Source organism: Papaver somniferum, chromosome 7 (assembly GCF_003573695.1).
Source record: "Papaver somniferum cultivar HN1 chromosome 7, ASM357369v1, whole genome shotgun sequence".
Taxonomy (NCBI): Eukaryota; Viridiplantae; Streptophyta; class Magnoliopsida; order Ranunculales; family Papaveraceae; genus Papaver; species Papaver somniferum.
In genome coordinates, this window is record NC_039364.1 from 6,008,591 (window position 1) to 6,030,839 (window position 22,249).

General features: G+C 37.6%; 1 protein-coding gene across 1 annotated transcript; it reads right to left on the reverse strand.

Annotated features, from left to right (window-relative positions):
* Nucleotides 1-2,860: 2,860 nt before the first annotated feature.
* Nucleotides 2,861-3,790, reverse strand: LOC113293972 (calcium-dependent protein kinase 3-like). Its single transcript, XM_026542411.1, has one exon. It carries the CDS (start codon nucleotides 3,788-3,790, stop codon nucleotides 2,861-2,863), a length of 930 nt encoding a protein of 309 aa, XP_026398196.1.
* Between the last annotated feature and the right edge of the window lie 18,459 nt (nucleotides 3,791-22,249).

The following is a 22,249-nucleotide window of genomic DNA, read 5'->3' on the forward strand; positions in this document are numbered from 1 at the left end:
TGAGGAACAATATCTCTACAAAACGGATGATGATTTAATTTTTTCTGTAAAATCCTCAGTTCTAGCTTGGGAAGCAGCAGCAGGTCACCTAGGATCTACTCAATTTCAAATTTTGCGTACCTGGGATTCTATCTTCTTGTAATTTGCTTTTGTTCTTTTGTTTTCTTCAATCTACCTCTGGTAGAACCCCTTGTACATTCTTTTCTCTCAATATATCTTCTCTTTCGATCAAAAAAAAAAACATGTTATTCCGGATGCAGTTACGTTCGACCAGTTGGACAGGAATGATCCTAACATACACTTGTGGGGTTAGGATTCAATATATGGTCCTGACAGCGACGATGATTTCACCTAGATCAGACCAAAGCCTATGTTGTTACTTGTTGTGTTGAGCAGTAGTTCGGATATGTGTGGTCAATGCAATAAGTGATCGTGTTGTGTTTGTACACTGTCTGTTTGGTTTAGTGGCAATGTTTTTGTTTGATCTTGTAATTTACTTTGTCTATTATCATTATTAAAACTTTAATTGCAATCGAATTCAACATGGCAATTTGGTTACACAAACCAAAGAAATCAAGCTAGCAGTAGCTGCAGTACTACGTAATACCATCCCATCAAAAGACAGTTGGACTCCTCACATCATGTACTAGGAGAGGTACGGGAGCAATATTCAACTACCTTGAGATGTTTTTCTTGCTTACTGTAGAATATAAGACGTTCCCCTTGAAACCAATACAATAACACCTGATCGGAGAAAGTCGACATACGCGTAGGTGGCGTAGCAGCAGAAGTGTCAAAGTACCGACAGATGGAGTTGCTAGTAAACCTTGCTTGTCCTTTTCCTTCAATATAGACATATAACCTTGTAAGAAGAACAACATAGACGGGCCTTATAATTACAACGATGGCCGCAATACAAGGTTATCCTTTATATTCCTGAAGATCTGATCAACTACTAAATCCTGACGCTCATATGTCGTTACTGTCAGACTACATTCAGTCGGGAGTTGATTCGTAACTGACCGGATTAACGAAGGTTATTACACCCTCAGTATCGTTAGGTGCAACGCACTGACTAGTTTAATACATGCATGCTAAACCGTTGGAAAACCTACTAGTTAATATCTCGTTCTAAAGAGTAAGTGATTTCCATGCCGCCTCTCCATACATTAAGTAGATTAAAGACTACAAATGCTTTATTTTTGCTTTGAATATACTGAACACAGGAAATGTTGAATCAACAAAGATGGAATAAAATACATGTTACGCTAACTTAGTGATGCAAAAGAAAATTGCCAGAGTCCGGGCTGGTAATCTCGTCGGAATACTTTCAGCTATGGATTCCGCAGGAAGATTTTTACATATCCATTCATTGACAGCTTACGAACCATGCCCGGTTTACCTGTACTTTTTCATTGAAACAATGTGACTGAGTGGTACAAAACCTCATCAGTACTGGTTTATAGCATATTTCTTGCTGCTTCAAAAACAAAGAAAAAAAACATATGTCTTGCGACACCTGTATCTCTACTTGTGAATTCACGTCCACATTTGTTAAACATAAGTCCTTTGGAGCCATGGTCTTAGAATTCCTGGATAATTCTTTTTTTTTTTTGGTCGGTAAAGATTAAAAATATATTAAGAAGCCAATGCTAAAAAGCACCGCCCAGCAAAGAGATCAAAACTGAATATACAGATTACAGATGCCTCGAGGACCCGAAGAAAGCAAGAAAACGAGGAAGAAAACTAAGGAGGATCGAAGAATTTTGAGGTCCAATTTACAATAATGTCATCTAGAAGAACATTAGAAAAAGATGGGACATTCCTGGATAATTCTTCTTGTAAGCATGTAACAGTTGTTGCATTGCGTGGACATACGCTTTGCTATGCTTGATTTATGTGCTTAGGTATATATTTTTGATGAAGATGAACTGTAAGCAGGTTTGTTTTTTCTTTATGGACTTAAGAGGTTAAAATTTTATTGAAGCAAAGTGATCGAAAAACAGGGGGTAACAAGTCAACCCCAACTCAAAACAAACAAGCAGAAGCGAAATCACTATAAACAGGGGGTAACAAGCTACATAGAGAGTTCTCCTTAGTTTTGTTGATAGGGAACCTGCTTTCTGAAGTGAAGTCACTATAAACCATGAAAGGGTTCTTTTTAGGGGACCCATCTTGCAATTAGAAATTTTCTTACCTTTCACTTGATGTCCACCCCTCTTGAAAATTTGCTACATCCAATGCTCTGACCCTTGGAAGCATCATTCGCAATTAAATCTGAATGTGCACCAATGCCTAAAACACCAACAATCTGATTCTTCTCCTGATTCCTTATGTGTAACATTTCTTACTTCCCTGCCTGCACTAGCATTTGCATAATCTTTCACTTGATGTCCCACTTTGTAATATAGGCATGATCTGCCACCATACCAGTTTCTTCAATGTCTTCAACCTGCAAAGGCTTACCAACCTTCTTTGGGGTCCATCTGGTCTTTGTTCTCATAGAACAAGCCTTTGATGAATGCCCAAAGACCATAGATGTTTCACACTTAGCATCGACCAAAAGAGGGATGTTAAAAGGGTGTGAGAAGTTTAGGTCAATTTCAATACAAACCCTTGCAAAAGCTAATCTATTCTGGTAAATTTTACAATCATCTGAAATACGCGCGTATTAGAAAATGAGAAGTTTAGAGGCCTTAAAGATGCACGACTGTGATTGTTTTTCGCGACCCTTTTTTTTTTTAACAGTGCTTCAAAAATCATTGTGGGAGATAATGGAATTCGATAGTATACTTCAATATTTCTTAACAACGTAACCAATATTTCTTAACAGTAGGAAAGCCAATTATAACAAACGAACCTACGATACTGAATTAACATCTTGAGTCATCCACGGATGATCAAGAATCTGAGGAGCAGTTATCCGCTTTGCAGGATCAAGGCGTAGTATTTTACTAATCAAGTCTTTGGCAGATGCAGATATTTGTTCCCAGGGATCAGATGGAAAACGCAGTTGCCCGGCCACAACAGCATGAAGGATCTTCAATTTTGTCGGTCCAGTAAATGGTACTTTCCCACCAAGAAGAAAGTAAAGAATAACACCGGCACTCCAAATATCCGCTGTGTTGTTGTAACCCTTGCCTGTTAGCACCTCTGGAGCTACATAATGTGGAGTCCCGGTTCCTTTTTGAAGCGTCTCACCGGGTTGAAAGTAAGTGGCGATGCCAAAATCAGTCAATTTAATGTTCCTTTTTGAGCCTTTTGTTGCCAGAAGAATGTTTCCAGGCTTCAAATCTCTGTGAACAACACCGTTTTCATGACAATACGCAACAACAAGAACGAGTTGTCGAAAAAGAAGCCTAGCATTGAACTCTGAGAGCCTCTTGGATTTCTGCATATGATGGTAAAGGTCCCCGCCAGCACATAGTTCCATTACTAAGTGGAAAGAATTTGCATCCTCATAAACTTCCTTAAGATTCACAATATTTGAATGCCCAGATAATCTTTTCATTATATCAACTTCTAGCTTCACATTTGGGATGTCATCTGGTTTTACGAGTCTCTCCTTTGCGATGGATTTACATGCGCAAGTCTGTTTATTTTTTTTGTCGTAACACTCACGAACAACACCATTGTTTCCTGACCCTAATTCTTTTCCCAATTTATACCGATCATCAAAACTAGTCAAGGTAGACTTACTACTGTTGCTCCATCTAAGAGCACGTCTTTTGATGCCTGCCCAACATCTACCAATCCCACAGCCAGCAGGGGGAGATAAAGAACCTGCCATGAATAACAATGAGAAAGAAACATTGGTTAGCTAAATACTTATCTTTTGACAAACTCCAACTAACAACACCTTATTTATATGCATGCATAGAGTCCACAACACAGTAGGAATAGAATTCTATGAATTGCTTGTTGACCACGGTATTATTGATCACTTTACTAAGGGCACCCTACTTGGCTATTTGATATTCCGCAAATTTTCGCCAATAGGCCAAAACTCTGCAAACATTTGCTAAAACTCACAGAAGTGGTCAAATAAAAAAAATTCTTCCAAAATTATGAGACTTCTAAATATAAGCCATGGCGAATTTTAGGAGGAGTTTCCTAAACCTTGCTTAACAAGTATTTCCTATCTCGGGCTCATATACATGATGCTAACATATATAAATGTATACATAATCTTGATCTATTCTCTCATCACACAATCTTCTTACCTATCAGTCTTTTGAAGAAATACAACGCCCACTCTAATCAAGGTTAGGCTGCAAGATCATGGAATTGTCAGAGGGATATAGTTCTTCCTTCAAAAACTTAAGTCCCGAAGATACACCTGCAGGTTCCAAGAATTTCACTAGACACCATATGAACCCAAGCTCTTTAAACTGGGAAGAATCGGTGGATTTAAAAGTATCACTCGAAAAAATTCGTGAAAAAGCAACACTTTGTGCAGATGAATGGAAGGATGTAAATGCAAAGTTTGATGACAGGAGGTTGGTGGGCCCGGGAAAGCGTATAAAATTGAAGCGAAATGAAAACGGGCCTACAGTAATACCGCAAGTGCACGGTCGTCAGATGTAGCTCGTGCAAGTACGGGTCGATCCACAGAGACTGGGGGTGTTTTGTAGTTTCTAGCTATTTTGGGCTCTAAAATTGCTATTGTTGGGCTTTGGGTACCAATGGATTTTGGTAACCAATGGGTTATGATTGTGCTTTGGGCCTTTGAATACTCTTGGAATGAATTGGGGTGTTGTCTTAATGAAATGAACTGAGCTTGGGCTCAGTTGGTTTTGTAGTGCACTAGGCTTTGGTTTTGAATTTGGGCTTGGGCTTAGTGTAGTGAACTGAGCCCTGGATCTCTAAACTTGATTCTGGACCTTTGCAAGTGCGTTGGGCTTTGAGTTCACAGTGGACTGGACTTAACCTTTTTGGGTTTCTGAGTGGTTTGAACTTTTTGGTGTAAACTTGAGCTGGGCCTGTTTGAGCTAACAGTTTGGGCCTTAGCTTGAGCTAGGCTTTTGAGCTTTAAACAGATTACAATGGGCTTTTGTAAAACAAGGTAATGAATGCAGTAACAAGAACAGGAGAAACAAATGAGAAGAAAGAGCAAATAGTGGCAGTGAAGCTGTGATATTTACAAAGCAATGAAGATGGTAGTGAAATAATGAGACAATGGATGATAAAACAATAAACACAAGAAAACAGATACAAATACAAAACACAAAACAGGTGACAGTGACAGTGGAGAGTGATAGTGAAGAAAAGCAAAGGAAATGGTGAAAATGGCAGTGAAGATGGCAATGGAAATGAAGCAAAGAGAAAGAACCAAGGCCTAAGCCAAGGGCAATGGCAGGCAGTGCACTGATTTCAGTGCACAGCAAGATGTGAAGTGCAAAAGATAAATAAAACAGCAAGGAAAACTCAACTGAGCAATAAGAATAACAGAATTAGAGTTGCAAGTGCCTGTAAAAACAGATTGTGGGCTAAGCTAAGGCTTTGAATCCACCCTTGTGTCCTAGCCAAGCAATGTGATCCTAGGTTGAATTGAACATCCTATGCATACATCTAGAATGGGAGGAAAATCAGCTTGCTCACTGATATGCCCCTAGTATTGACTGTCTTTTGACAGCACAGTCAATCACAGGCATACCAGAGCATTAATTTCTTCCCATTGCACAAGCAAAACAGGCACTAAGGCTTCTAACCTAACATTCCACTACCTAACAGTCCACTAAAGCTTCATCTGAGCCTCAGCTAGTGAGACTTAGCTCATGACTAACATGCTAACACTAACATACATCATACAAGATAATTGAAACATGAATTCAAAAATTGAACATAAACAGAACATGAACATTACACAGTGAAAACCAAGAATAGAACATATACAGAACAGCAAAGTTCTGGACACTGGCTAGTCCAGCATCCCCTACACAACACAATAGTCCCTTCTATTTATACCCACAGACCCAATTTGGGTTTTCCCCCAAATTACAAAATTATGGTTTGGTGAAAATCAAAATTAAAACAAAATAATCCTACCTAATGTCACTGAATCTACTCAATAACAGTCACCCATGCCTCTATTTCTAGTTGTAATCATCAATTCCTAAGAATCCCCAATTTGTAAAATTAGGGTTTCCTGTTGAGAAATAGGAATTGAAATTACTCACCTAACAGCTCTGATTTCTTCCCAATAGTCTCGACCCATGCTTCCTCAATGTCTTCTGCTCCTTCCCATGCTTCAATTACATCCATCTCATCAACTTATTTCACCAACTCCACAGCTAGGGATTAGAGGTGTGAAAATGGGTGAAATTAGTCGCTGAGAGGGATATAGGACGTGATATAGGGGATGGGTTTAGCTGGTAGGAGCCATGATGGCTTTGGTGGTGGATGTGTTGGTGGCAGAAGGAGCAGGTGGTGGTGATGGCGTACGAGTTCTGCAGACGGAGAGGGGAAGAAGATGGATTCGATGGTTTTGGGAGAAGGGTGTGTTTGGCGATGGGTATAGGGTGTTCGATACTTGGGTGTTAGGCGGGTTCAGAGAGGTTTGATGATCTGCGACAAGGAGCTATGGATGGGAAGATGGTAGGTGGATCCAACGGCGATACGGAGGTAAGCGTGGAGCGACCGTCGGATGAAGGGATGTAGCAAAACGGACGACCCAAGATGGAGATGGGCGTTGCGATGTAAAGAGGGGGCTTCGGAGTTTGATGTGCGATGATGGAGCGACCGTAGGATGCTGAAATGCTTCGATCTGACGGCTGAAATCCGAGGCGGGCTTGGATAGTGGAAATGTGTTTGAGTAAGGGTTTTGGGCCTTGGGTATGCCAAGCCCATATCTTCTTTAAGGACAATTCTTCTTCTTCAAGCCCACTTCTAGCTTTTTGGTCTTGTGCACAACATTCTTCGCGGCTTCCTTGTGTAATTCCTCCCGGATTTTCACTACTTTTCTGCTCTTTTCCGCTCCGCTATTCATCCAAACTTTATTTATTACCTAAAAATGCAAAATTAATTAATAAAAATATTTATTCTTGAAAACAAAGAAAATACAGAATATGGGATAAAATGTGGAATTAATGCACAAAAGATGAGTTAAATGCCAAGAAAAATATATAGAAATATGCACTTTTTAGCACTCATCAAATACCCCCAAACCTGAATTTTACTTGTCCTCAAGTAAAACAAAACTAAGGAAATCCTAACTATACCACTGTCGCTGGTCTCTCGAATGCATTTAGCGTATGCACTAAGCCTTTTAAACCACTAAGTGTCCCTAGTGGACGAGTTAAGTCTCGTGAAGGTTTGCTTAGAACGTACCTACAAATTTCTAGGTCAAAATATAAGCTCAGATTCCATCAAATGTGACATGTGCAAGATAGTTTAAGCTCACAGCAAAATGGAGATGTCAATCTAGCTATCAAAGGCACAATCCTAGCACTGATAACAAAAAAAAGACATGTGATAAGAGTGTAAAGTGTATCTACACATGTGTAAAGAAAGATCTGAAGTTATGACTACTAATCACCAAGAGATAGTTTCTCAGGCTAAGAACCAAGGTCGAAATCTAGCTAGCTGTCCAGACTTTACGAGAATTGTGAATGAGTTGGAGGTATTTCACAATTACTCGCGTTGTACATCAATGGCATACACCCTTCCTTGCTTATTACAATAAAACACAAAAGATGACTCTTTACATGACTCTTATTTACATTGACTACTCTCTTTTATTTTTGGAACAAGAGAGAATGGAATTGATAAATACTTGATTTTTTTGTATTTTTCTGATTTTTTTTTTTTTTTTTTTGATAAAGAAACACTTTTGATACAAATACAAAAGGAAACAAAAAATTACATGACACTTTGCAAGAGGTAGCCCTTTTTGATGCACCCAGTTAAATTCGATGGTTGTCTTTCTTAATGTAACCTCCACCTTCTATCCCAACCAACCAAAGAACAAGCTAGTCAAGTTTCGTTCAGTATTCTAAAGTGATTGGCAATCGTGACTTCCTATCAAACACCTTGAAGATCGAGGCTATACATGTATTGGTAGATCGTGCGCGTGCAAATTTCTTATCACTATGTGAATTGTGCTAGAATCAGGGTGCCTAAATATCTAGACTAAGACTCCTAATAATTACATATTTGCACAAGAGTCAACATTTCAAGGTAAATGAGCTCCATTTTTTATGTTTTTTTTCAATTTTTAATTTTTTATTTTGATTTTTTAATTTTTTTTTTCAAAAAGAAGGAGTTCTTGTTTTCAATTATGGCATATTATCAAAGTATCTACTTTTCACCCCCAAACCTAAACTAAACATTGTCCTCAATGTTTCAAAATATGAACAAAATTATAATACAACATATGAAGAGGATCATGTTGAGTAGAGAAAAAGGAAAGAGAATACCCGATTTTGGCGAAAGCAATATTAGAACTCCGTTATTCAAGGAAAGAATCCAACATATGTCAGCCGAGATCATATTGGATTAGCAAAATATATACAAAAGGAACAAAAAGGTTTTTAAGAAATTTTATTTACTGGATTATATACAAAAAATTCACCATACACTAACAATCTAAAGAGTTGAGGATCAACCCAAAAGACAAAGTGTAGAGGTTTCAACAGCTTCACACAATAATAACAGGAAAGAAACTCAAGTGAAACTGTGAAACAAAATGAGCTACCCCCAAACCTGGATTTTTCAACGGATAAAATTTTGGAAACAAAATCTCGCAGTTTTGGGGGTTCATCATGCACAAGGTCTAGCTCGAAATGAACTGTGCTAGGGACGGGCAAACATGCTAATTCCAACTGTGGTTCCTCAAATTTATTATACTAAGAAGCAAAATAGTCCAAGAGGACTTGGGAAGCACACAGTTCCAAACCTAGGTTGGGCATTCTCAGAAAAATTGGTTTGACAATATCGGTACAAACCAAATCTAGGTTGGATGGAAGGCCATCAGATTGTGTCTCATGTAGGAAGATAGGCACATCATTATTAATCACATCAACATCTCCTAAGTCTTATACAAGTGTCATAACATGCTCACAATCATTAAACAAATCGGCAAGATCACAATCAGAGTCATCAACATCATCAACAGATTCATTCTCATGCATCGGCAAATCAGGAGAAATATCACAATGTGACCTGGGTAGAGAATCAGACACATCAAATATATTTTCATGCATATTAGTGTCTACAGAAGATTCAACTATTCCTATGTCATGCTCATCTTCACGGAATAATTGTACGAATCCCATGTCAATATCAAAATCATATGAATTACAGTGAGTATTAGAAAGAACAACATGCATGAAGGTCGAGGGCGAGAAGCCATATGTTTTTGAACCAACAGGTTCCACAATATTTTCATGTTCTTCTAACATATCATCATAATCATCATCATGGTAGCATGCATATTGGTCCTCATTAACAGTGGTGGTGTCATTAGTCGATTCATGTTCCTCTAAATTAGGTTCATATTCAACATTATTTACATGAATGGGACTAGACACTTCATCAGGGACAACATACATTTCCTCATGAATTTCCTCCTTTTGTAGGTGAAGCAAAATCTGATCTAAATATGCATGAATTCGTGATGTAGATCTATTATAGTCTTGCTTGCAGAGTCTTAAAGCTTCTGTGGTGGAGTCTAAATTCATGGGAGTACCAAATTCTTCATGTTCAAATTGTGGTGAATGGTACATGTGTGCATGGTCATTAGGGTTTGCAAAATATTGATTGCAACCCTCAAAGGATTGATTATGGTCCCAATGACTACCATCCTCACAATTTATGGGCATTTCATACCTTGGATTTTCTCTAGATTGCCTAAAATTATGCAAAATATGACAATTCTCAACAGGGTGGTCTAAACTACCACATGCGGGACATGCATAGATTTCAGGTTGCCTAAGAAAATTAGATGTGACAGATTCCTCATGTGATTGCATTTCTAAAGCTGTGATTCGAGCTTCTATTTGATCCATAAGTGATGATTGTGTGAGTGAGGCTCTAACAGAATGTTCATTTTCACGTTGCGATGAATGATGCATGTATGAATAGTCATTAGGGTTCATGTATTGCGGCTCGGGACTTTGAAAATGTCCATAATAATTCCTATGACTATTGACATCATGGTCCGTGGAAGGTTCATAACGTGAAGTTTGTCCATATGCAAGTTCTCTAAGGGATTTGTTGTACTCCCCAACTGTAGAAAAAGATCTATTCATGATTGGCTCAAAAGCTAAGTAAAGAATGTACAAAGCTAAGAATTTGGTTTTTAAAGGGTTTGGATTTTTGGGAAAAATTTGGTTTTGGTGGGAGACATTTTTTTTTTTTTTTTTTTTTTTAAAGGAAAATAAAATTTGGTTTTTGAATGGGAGCAAGCCCACTGTTGGTTTTGTGTTTGCTTTGGCTCAGCTGGTTTGAAAACGTTTGGTGAAACTGAGTCCAAAATCTCGGCCTAAAATTTGGGTACTCGGCCCACTAACGAGTTAACCTAGCGTGATCGGTTACAAGCTCAGCTGGGTTTAAAAACCCAGAATACAAAATACCAGTCCAAATTAAACAAGCTCACAAAAATTAAATACAAGCCCACAAATTAAACAAACAAGCCCACAAAAATTAATTACAAACCCAACAGAAAATAAAAAGCCCAAAAATTGGCTTTAATATTACAAGCCCACAATTAAAAATTAAAAGCCCACAATTCGGGTTCTCTTAAATGGGTTACCTTTTAAGCACAGCCCAGCTGCTCTGATATTGTTGCAAAAACCCAGTTGGGCTTTGGTTCTTTTCCTTGGTGGCGTCCCAGCAGAGGAAAAACAGGTTCAGAACAGCAGGTCCAACAGCAAATGAAGTGAAGCAGATGCAGATGCAAAATGCTATGCAGTGAAATGCAAAAATAGCTAATAAAACTACTAGAGAAACAAAGCACCAATCCCCGGCAACGGCGCCAAAAACTTGGTGGGCCCGGGAAAGCGTATAAAATTGAAGCGAAATGAAAACGGGCCTACAGTAATACCGCAAGTGCACGGTCGTCAGATGTAGCTCGTGCAAGTACGGGTCGATCCACAGAGACTGGGGGTGTTTTGTAGTTTCTAGCTATTTTGGGCTCTAAAATTGCTATTGTTGGGCTTTGGGTACCAATGGATTTTGGTAACCAATGGGTTATGATTGTGCTTTGGGCCTTTGAATACTCTTGGAATGAATTGGGGTGTTGTCTTAATGAAATGAACTGAGCTTGGGCTCAGTTGGTTTTGTAGTGCACTAGGCTTTGGTTTTGAATTTGGGCTTGGGCTTAGTGTAGTGAACTGAGCCCTGGATCTCTAAACTTGATTCTGGACCTTTGCAAGTGCGTTGGGCTTTGAGTTCACAGTGGACTGGACTTAACCTTTTTGGGTTTCTGAGTGGTTTGAACTTTTTGGTGTAAACTTGAGCTGGGCCTGTTTGAGCTAACAGTTTGGGCCTTAGCTTGAGCTAGGCTTTTGAGCTTTAAACAGATTACAATGGGCTTTTGTAAAACAAGGTAATGAATGCAGTAACAAGAACAGGAGAAACAAATGAGAAGAAAGAGCAAATAGTGGCAGTGAAGCTGTGATATTTACAAAGCAATGAAGATGGTAGTGAAATAATGAGACAATGGATGATAAAACAATAAACACAAGAAAACAGATACAAATACAAAACACAAAACAGGTGACAGTGACAGTGGAGAGTGATAGTGAAGAAAAGCAAAGGAAATGGTGAAAATGGCAGTGAAGATGGCAATGGAAATGAAGCAAAGAGAAAGAACCAAGGCCTAAGCCAAGGGCAATGGCAGGCAGTGCACTGATTTCAGTGCACAGCAAGATGTGAAGTGCAGAAGCTAAATAAAACAGCAACGAAAACTCAACTGAGCAATAAGAATAACAGAATTAGAGTTGCAAGTGACTGTAAAAACAGATTGTGGGCTAAGCTAAGGCTTTGAATCCACCCTTGTGTCCTAGCCAAGCAATGTGATCCTAGGTTGAATTGAACATCCTATGCATACATCTAGAATGGGAAGAAAATCAGCTTGCTCACTGATATGCCCCTAGTATTGACTGTCTTTTGACAGCACAGTCAATCACAGGCATACCAGAGCACTAATTTCTTCCCATTGCACAAGCAAAACAGGCACTAAGGCTTCTAACCTAACATTCCACTACCTAACAGTCCACTAAAGCTTCATCTGAGCCTCAGCTAGTGAGACTTAGCTCATGACTAACATGCTAACACTAACATACATCATACAAGATAATTGAAACATGAATTCAAAAATTGAACATAAACAGAACATGAACATTACACAGTGAAAACCAAGAATAGAACATATACAGAACAACAAAGTTCTGGACACTGGCTAGTCCAGCATCCCCTACACAACACAATAGTCCCTTCTATTTATACCCACAGACCCAATTTGGGTTTTCCCCCAAATTACAAAATTATGGTTTGGTGAAAATCAAAATTAAATCAAAATAATCCTACCTAATGTCACTAAATCTACTCAATAACAGTCACCCATGCCTCTATTTCTAGTTGTAATCATCAATTCCTAAGAATCCCCAATTTGTAAAATTAGGGTTTCCTGTTGAGAAATAGGAATTGAAATTACTCACCTAACAGCTCTGATTTCTTCCCAATAGTCTCGACCCATGCTTCCTCAACGTCTTCTGCTCCTTCACATGCTTCAATTACATCCATCTCATCAACTTATTTCACCAACTCCACAGCTAGGGATTAGAGGTGTGAAAATGGGTGAAATTAGTCGCTGAGAGGGATATAGGACGTGATATAGGGGATGGGTTTAGCTGGTAGGAGCCATGATGGCTTTGGTGGTGGATGTGGTGGTGGCAGAAGGAGCAGGTGGTGGTGATGGCGTACGAGTTCTGCAGACAGAGAGGGGAAGAAGATGGATTCGATGGTTTTGGGAGAAGGGTGTGTTTGGCGATGGGTATAGGGTGTTCGATACTTGGGTGTTAGGCGGGTTCAGAGAGGTTTGATGATCTGCGACAAGGAGCTATGGATGGGAAGATGGTAGGTGGATCCAACGGCGATACGGAGGTAAGCGTGGAGCGACCGTCGGATGAAGGGATGTAGCAAAACGGACGACCCAAGATGGAGATGGGCGTTGCGATGTAAAGCGGGGTCTTCGGAGTTTGATGTGCGATGATGGAGCGACCGTAGGATGCTGAAATGCTTCGATCTGACGGCTGAAATCCGAGACGGGCTTGGATAGTGGAAATGTGTTTGAGTAAGGGTTTTGGGCCTTGGGTATGCCAAGCCCATATCTTCTTTAAGGACAATTCTTCTTCTTCAAGCCCACTTCTAGCCTTTTGGTCTTGTGCACAACATTCTTCGCGGCTTCCTTGTGTAATTCCTCCCGGCTTTTCACTACTTTTCTGCTCTTTTCCGCTCCGCTATTCATCCAAACTTTATTTATTACCTAAAAATGCAAAATTAATTAATAAAAATATTTATTCTTGAAAACAAAGAAAATACAGAATATGGGATAAAATGTAGAATTAATGCACAAAAGATGAGTTAAATGCCAAGAAAAATATATAGAAATATGCACTTTTTAGCACTCATCAGAGGTCATTCCACACATTTCTATGGTTGCTACAAGATTCTGGACTGGATTGGTACAATGAGCCCAAGGAGAATGCTAACCAGTTAAACAGCTGGGGGTCTCTTCAGGCGGCGGCGTCGCTTGACGTGGTACACTTGCGTCAAGATTTAGCTTCTAATTCTACCTGGATTACAGCAAATAAATACTACTCCCTCCGTTCCATTTTAGATGAGTGTTTAGGGTTATTTTTTTGTTCCATATTACTTGATAGTTTTCATATTCTGCCCACAAAACTACCAACAATACCCTCACAATTTATCTTGGAACCATAAGTTCATTTTTAAATACATTAATAGCAATTAATGTTTGAAAACCTTTTTCAAGGGCATAGATAAAAAAAATTTCTTAATGCGTGAAAACTTCTAAAACATCATCTAAATTGGAATGGAGGGAGTACATCACAAGTTTGTTATTGATGAAATTGTTGCAGAAAATTCGTTCAGACTCTAGCAATGAATTCAGCCGAGACCAGGCTGAACTATTAGGCTCTTTCCTAGATCAAATGATCATGATACAACAGGAGCAGCGGGTTGTTACATATGGCTTTTCCGAGCATCTGGAACAACTGAAAAACTCTGACGCGGCTTCCTTACTTGCGTTTTCTTGCAATACTGTTGTTGATGATGGAGATATGGACAAGTGTCCTTTTAACCTTGTGAATCACCCCACGGATAAGTTCATGTGGCAAAAAAAAAACACCTGTTTGATTGTCTCTATATCATATCACGAGAATCCACATGGCTTCTGAGGAAACTCGAGTCTTCCCATTCCAGTAATCGCTCATTAGTTGAGGAGTGCCACAAGACTCTTGAAAAAATCGTGTTATTTATTTCAAAATTCAAGAACTCGAAAGAATTGTTGGATCAGTATCTTCTCGATGAATGTTCGGTCTTTATTGAGGAAAAAATGATGCAATTAGTTCTGCAAAATAAAGCAACGTTAGATGATTTTGGAAAGTGTATAACCGATCTCAAGGAACAAGGCGTTGGTAGAGAATCTGTCACGGAAACGTTGCTTAAATGCTTTGGAGATGTAGTGCATAAAGGTAAAATTACCATGGATGAATATTGCTTCCGTGCCGAGCAGAGGATTCCGTCTGGGGACATCTGTTCTTCCGTACAAGACGCATATGCCGAGCAGAGGATTCTGTCTAAAGACATTTGTTCCTTCGTACGAGATGCATATGTTGAGGCTGTAGAGGAAACGTTAGAGTTGATTATGTTGGAAAACGATTAATAGAAAAATAATTTTTTAAAGTTTTAATAAAAAATTATAATTTATTGTTTTTTTTGGTGAATGAAACTTTTTAGTCCCACATTGTGTAGTTTCCAATTTTTAATAGTTTTAAGAAATTATATAAACTTTTTAGTCCCACATCGGGGAGTTTTTCTTCTTAAGTTGTATTTGTCAATTATATAAACAAATTCACTACTTTTGTAAAATCTATGGGAAAGGGGTTCCAAAGGAAAAAAAATATTTTATATTGTTTTCTCAAGCGTTCGGGTTTTTTCGGAGTTGCCAAGCTCAAGTTGAGCATCTACTACATATGCTAGTAGTAGGTGTATTAGAGTGTTTTATCCTAGAGATATTTGTCCTGTGAGGGCTATAGTATCACTCTTGAGTGTAGCCGGGCGCTAATGTCTTAAGGGCAACGTGTTGAACACGTGAGTTTCATCAAATCGATCACTTCCATTATAAAGGAGCTAAGTATCAATAACTTTTGTTTATTTGATTTTTCCTTGTTTTTGATTATTGCACCCAACAATCTTAAGACATTAGTATTTGTAATAATCAAAAATGGTTGGTTGGTTTGTGAATCATGGATGTTAATTGTGGAGTGAAAAAGAAAAACGAATTTTTGGTCAGCTGTAGATTTTCGAGTTTATATCTTAACCTAGAAGGGATTTCGATGAACCCTTTTGACACAACGTAGTAGACATCCTGATAGTTACCCACGTAAAATTTCAGAATTGTTGGAGTTGTAAAACTATTTTTTTGATATTTTACAAAACTGAGAAACGTTCCTGAAAAATTCTGACGGACAGAATTTTGTTGTTAACTAAAGTAGTTTTATGGGGTAACCATGAGTTTTTTGATATGGTGGTTCAAACGAAGTTTATAAATCTGGATATTATCTTCAAAACTCATATTTATCTGAACTAAGGTTTGTGAGATATGGTGTATTAGGTGATTGGGAAATTACCGTGTCCGTGGTCAGAGTATAAACGAAGTTTGTGACATGAAATTGAAAAGGAACATGGCTACCAGGCGCATGTGGATGAACACAAGTCTTCCAAAGCTGACAAAGGCGAGAACATCAAACACAACTCTAAGCATAGTATTCATAAGAAAGGTATGTTTCGTAAAACTGAATCCGGCATTACTTTAATTAAGGGTGATTGTTATGTTTGCAAAATTCCTGGCCATATGACAGTAAAGTGTAGACAACATAAAACCTTAATAAGTAGAATTAATGCTAATTTAGTTGAAACAAATTAGAACGAGTTCATTGACATGATGTTGGAATTTATTTTAATAACCAATGTGAGAGACTGGTGGGTGGACTCTGGAGCCACTAAGTATGTTTGTTGAAACAGAGACATGTTCACCTCTTATCAGAGAATAAGGGATGTCGAGAAACTCTATATGAGTAACTCATCTGCGACATAGGTTGCATAAAAGGGAAAGGTCGAGCATAAGCTAATATCTGTAATATTCTCACACTGAATGAAGTTTTCATGTTCCGAGCATATGAAAGAATCTTGTATCTTGTTCTCTTGAAGATGGTAAAAGATTGAAGATCTTAATTAAATGTGGAAAACTTTGTTATAACTAAGGGTATTGATTTTTTAGGCAACAGTTATAGGACTTAGAGTCTATATAAGTTTAAAGGAAAATCTGATGAAGTGAACATAGTTGATTCTTGTGCTTTCTTTTTTGTATCTTTGAATGTTTTGCATGGTAAACTTGGAACCGTAAAATTATAAGTCAATGCATAAACTGCCTAGCATAGGCTTCGTACCCAAATTTAGTTTGGATCTTGAACACAAAAGTGAAATGAATATGCTATAAAATCTCTTAGCACAAATGTTCATATATAGTAATTCTAATCCCTTATAATTAATTCAATTAGGCCTAGTTGACATGAGTTCAACCCAAAACCACTATGGTAAAAGATGGTTTATAACTTCCGTAGATGATTGTACGAGGTACTATCTTGTATACTTGCTTAGGGATAAGGATGATGCCTTAGAAGCCTTAAGATGTATAAACTTGAAGTTGAAAACCAATTAGAAGCCTTGAACATAATAATTGTATCCTTAAGGAGATATAATTCCATGTTGATTAGTTCAGGATTACCTGCGGTCTTGTGGAGGAGGCAGTCTTAACTAGTATATCCTGAATATAGTACCCTTAAGGATCAGATGAAACTCCATATGATTTATGGAAAGGTAGATGACCTTCTTATGAATATGTCAAAGTGTGGGGGTGTTTGACTAAGATTGTCATTCCTCTTCCTAAAAGAACTAGATAGAAACCAAAAATGTGATTGTGTTCATATATGAGTATACTTCTACATATAGATTTTTGGTTGTGTGTTCTGATTTTTCATACTTTGGTGTGATTTTTCTGACTTTGTTGTGAATACTATTACATAATATAGGGATGCTGAGTTCTTTGAACATGTTTATTATTAAACATGTACCTCATTAGAGATGTGTTGTTGATCCCCTATATTTATTTTCAAATAGTCAGAACTTATCTTAAAGGAAGATGAAGTTAAGGTTGAGCCTAAGAGAAATAAAACAATTAGACTTGAGACTTCTTATGAAGCCGACTTCATAACATGCCTAGCTTAGTCTTAGCCCTGGACTTGTAAAGAAGCCTTGATATCTACTGAAACCCCATTCTGGTAAGAAGCTTCATTTAGTGAAATGGACTCAGTCCGTCGGAACCTGACTTGGGAGGTTTATAGTTTACCTCCAGAGAGTAAGACCATGAGATGTAAATGAGTCTTTAAGAGGAAACATTAGGTATATGGAACTGTAGAAAAATATTAGGCTAAGTTGGTAGTTAAAGGCTATAAACTAAAAGAAGGTGTATGTTTCCTTGGTTCTTATTCACATGTGACGAGATTTACTTCCGTTGAGATGCTAATTGTTATTGTTGTCATAAACAAATTAGAGATACATTAGATGGATGTTAAGACAGCTTTTCTAAAATCGTGAATTAGATAAAGAAATTTACATATACCAATCTGAGGACTTTGTAGTGAAAGGTTATGATGACAAAGTTTGTAACTTGAACAAAATTTTGTATGGTTTATAAAATAAGCACGTAAACAGTGACATGGAAAATTTGATCATGTGATAATGTGTAGTGGATTTAAGTTAATGAATCTGACAAGTATATTTACAAGTAACTTGTTAAGGATGCCTGTGTGATTGTATGCTTGTATGTTGATGATATGCTTATACTTGATACAAACATAGATGTGATTAATTCCACTAAAAACATGCGCTGAATGAGAACGTTGACTTGAAAAACTTAGGCCATGTTGATGTAATCTTAGAGATGAGGATTAGAAAATAATCTAACATATGTAGTCTTAGTCATTGTCATTATTTTGAATTTGTGCTTAAGAGATACAGTCAGTGTGATTGTAATCCTTCTTGTACTCCGTACGATTATTCTTGTAGACTCAAGAAAAAAGGTAATGGAGTATCTTAACTTGAATACTCAAGAGTCATAGGATGTCTGATGAATTTAATGAACTGTAAGAGTCCAGACATTGCCTATATTGTGAGTAAGTTAAGTAGATATAATTGTAGTCCAGAGCAATAGCACTCAGATGCACTGAGTAGAGTATTATGGTACCTAAAATACTCTATTACATTTTATTTGATTTATCAAAGGTATCTTGCTGTCCTTGAGGGACTTTGTGATGTAAACTGGATAGTTGACTCAGAGGAGTCTAAGTCTATGAGTGAATATGTTTCACTCTAGCATCAGGGTTTGTTTTTGGAAGATTTACAAACAAACATATATTGCTCAATTCATTATGGAATCTGAGAGTATTGAGTTAGATAAAGCACGAGAGGGGGCCGAGTGCCCAAGATGCTTTTTAGAAGACATTCATCTCTGGCATAAGCCTATGCCAGCTATATCTATACATTGTGTTAGCCAAGCCATAATAGCTAATGCTGAAAATAACTAATCTCAATCGGTGTTATTTCCATTGATTGGATAAAGTCCAAGGAGAATATCGCGTAATCTTTGACGAAAGGTTTATCCCAAGAGATAGTTAGAAATGCATCGAAGGGGAAGGGGCTTAAGCTCATAAATTAAGCTTTCCATGAAGGATACTCAACCTTGCTGACTGGAGATCCCAAGATCAAGGTTTCGAATGAGACAACTAATTTGTGGTGGGTAAAGGTAAACACTATCAGAGAATTTTATTCTCTGTCCCTTCCCTATGGTGTGGACGTGATAGTATGACTGCATGTGAAGGATGACTTTTAAGAAGTCTTAATGAGTTTTATAGTTTCAATTTAAGATGGAAGTGGGGTGTAGCAGTAACACTCTTTATGGAAACTCACCTATCTGAATGAGGAAGTGGGCCGCTTCCTATGAGAATCTGAGCTTTGATTCTCTAGAGCATTCTGAGAAACAGAATATGTCCAGGGCCAAATTGGACAAAACGACACGAGCTTGGCAGCAATCTTGGAGATATCACCTGTGGTTGTTATCGAGAATTACATCAAATTCTAGCATTTCAAGACATAGTTCACTGTCTTAGCAAGTAATTCTGGTAATATCTCACTAAGCAAAGGTTCAAGACCTCATGGACACCTCTGCCTAAAATGGTATTTCCTGCGCTTTTTATGTGATTTTCGCTTTGATGGTTTTGGTATTACTGGAACTTAGGACCTAAAGGTCACTAAGGGTTCACTAGTTCATGCTTTTTCACTTGGGTGAAAGATACCTATAGTCTCACCATGTGAGAACTAAATGACTAGTATGATTTCAACACTTGCACGATCAGTCTGTTTGGATCGTGAGGTTGGGATGTTGATTTACCAAGATCTATCCGTGTTTTCATGTTTTATTGAGTTTTCATTCATGTGGGGAATTGTTGGAAAACAATTAATAAAAATATAATTTTTTAAAGTTTTAATAAAAAATTATAATTTATTGTTTTCTTTTGTGAATGAAACTTTTTAGTCCCACATTGTGGAGTTTCCAATTTTTAGTAGTTTTAAGAAACTATATAAACTTTTTAGTCCCACATCGGGGAATTTTTCTTCTTAAGTTGTATTTGTCAATTATATAAACAAATTCACTACTTTTGTAAAATCTATGGGAAAGGGGTTCCTCTATATTTAGAGGGACTCCAAGGGAAAAAAAATATTTTATATTGTTTTCTCAAGCGTTCGAGATTTTCCTTTATGGTTTTTTCGGAGTTTCCAAGCTCAAGTTGAGCATCTACTACATATGCTAGTAGTAGGTGTATTAGAGTGTTTTATCCTGGAGATATTTATCATGTAAGGGCTATAGCATCACTCTTGAGTGTAGGCGGGTGCTAATGTCTTAAAGGCAACATGTTGAACACGTGAGTTTCATCAAATCGATCACTTCCATTATAAAGGAGCTAAGTATCAATAACTTTTGCTTATTTGATTTTTCCTTGTTTTTGATTATTGCACCCAACAGATTAATGAAGCAGTAGAGAAACTAGATTCAATTAGGTGTTCTCCGCTTACTGAGGATGGCTCGTCACTTGAAAATATAATGTTCTGGGTAGTTTTATTTGAAACGTCCCTAGTTGATCTTCGGTTCGATCTTATATGTGAAAAGCATGCAGAAACAATCAGACTTGGGGTTAAACTGCTAGACAGTGTCAAAAATCGGAAATTCTATCAAGCATATTTGGATCAGCTTCATGCATCAATTGAAACACTATTGAGATTTGGGGAAAGCATCTTAGTGGAGTTTGTGGGCGTTCACAGGACAGTGGCAGAAATAACTTACATGCTAGGAGATGCTTTTACAAGCGGTGGTGCTGGTATGGATGGTGTGAGTGATGAAACAAGTGGAGGACTAGATGGTTCAAATGATTTGTCACGTGAGAATAAGGAAGGAATAGATATTGATTTTGACTTCCCTTGGGATAAGCATTATGTTCCCGATGAAATTGAAATTGACCCAAATGATCCTAAAATAAGGTTATTGGATGATCATTCAAGCTTATATGGTCCGGGCAGCGACGATGAGTTCTTCTAAGTTCGAACAAAGCGGCGTCTCCCTAGCTGTTCGTAGTTAATTTTTCAGTTAAATGTATTTTTCATCCCCTTGTTATAATTAGGAAGAAATCCATAAGATTATTTTTCATCCCCTTGTTATTATTTTTCATCCCCTTGAGTTTCTGCAGACGAAACCGTTCGTTTAATTAGGGTTTTATTTTATTTTTTGGAACTGTATCAGGTAATATTTGGTTTTGCAATTTAAGACAGGGTTTGATTTTGTGGATAAGGATTTTGGTGTTAGATTCATTTTTTCTTGGTTTGCAGAGGGAGTATTATTGGTTTTTGATTACCGTCAATTTAGTTTTTAAGGACTTATTTGAATCTACCATGTGAGATTGTGCCTAATACTTTGAAGAAATCTGCTCAAACTGGTAGAGCAGCACAGAGTGATCATGATGTTTTTCTCCTCTTGTTTTGCATTTGATGTGTTGTAGAATTTGATTTTTGATTGTAGTTTGTGTTTTTAGGGTTTGATTTGTTGTTGTTGTTGTGGTGTAATTAGGCGCAATTACGAAGGTGGTGACAGACCAAGATTTAGTGACAACTGAGATGGATATTTTGGTGGACCAAGAGGGGGAGCACCAAGGGAGTTTGGAGCAGATAAGGATGGTGCTCCAGCTGATCATCAACCATAATTTAAGGTTCAAATCTAGTCCCTTAGTTATAAATGAACTGTTAATGGCTTCATTGCTTTGTTTTAGAAGAATAAGAGAAGAGATCAATTTTGTTGATCATATTCTCTTGTTTGTCAATGATTTGTAATGCCTGAATTGTTCATGCATCTTGTCTTGTTGGTTACTGATATGTAATTCCTGATATGATTTTGGTATGTGTTACGAGTTCATGTGTTAGACATGTTTGCTGAGCAGAAAACTGTGATATATCTAGTAATGTTGTGAGTTGGATCATGTCATTTATTTGCACATTGTATTCAGTAGCTTACAGAATTTAGGGAAAAAAATGTCTTATTACTTTGTTAGATTTCTCTGTTGCGAAGTTAGTTCCATTATCTGTGATGCTAACTGGTTGAGACTTTCAATATTTTTTGTAATTTTCGAATTCATTATTTGTAAGAGATCTAACTACAGAAGCATGTGCCGAGTTAGCTTCGCTGCCCATTTTAGTGAACTGGTAATCTCATTGATCTTTAGGAGAGTTTAGATGAGACCTCCTGTTTTTTGTTGTTTTATTGACTTTGTTTTCAAATCATTGATCGCGTACAAAGTCATTTTTTATCTTTTCGGCTCATGGTCCCGTTCTTGTTAAG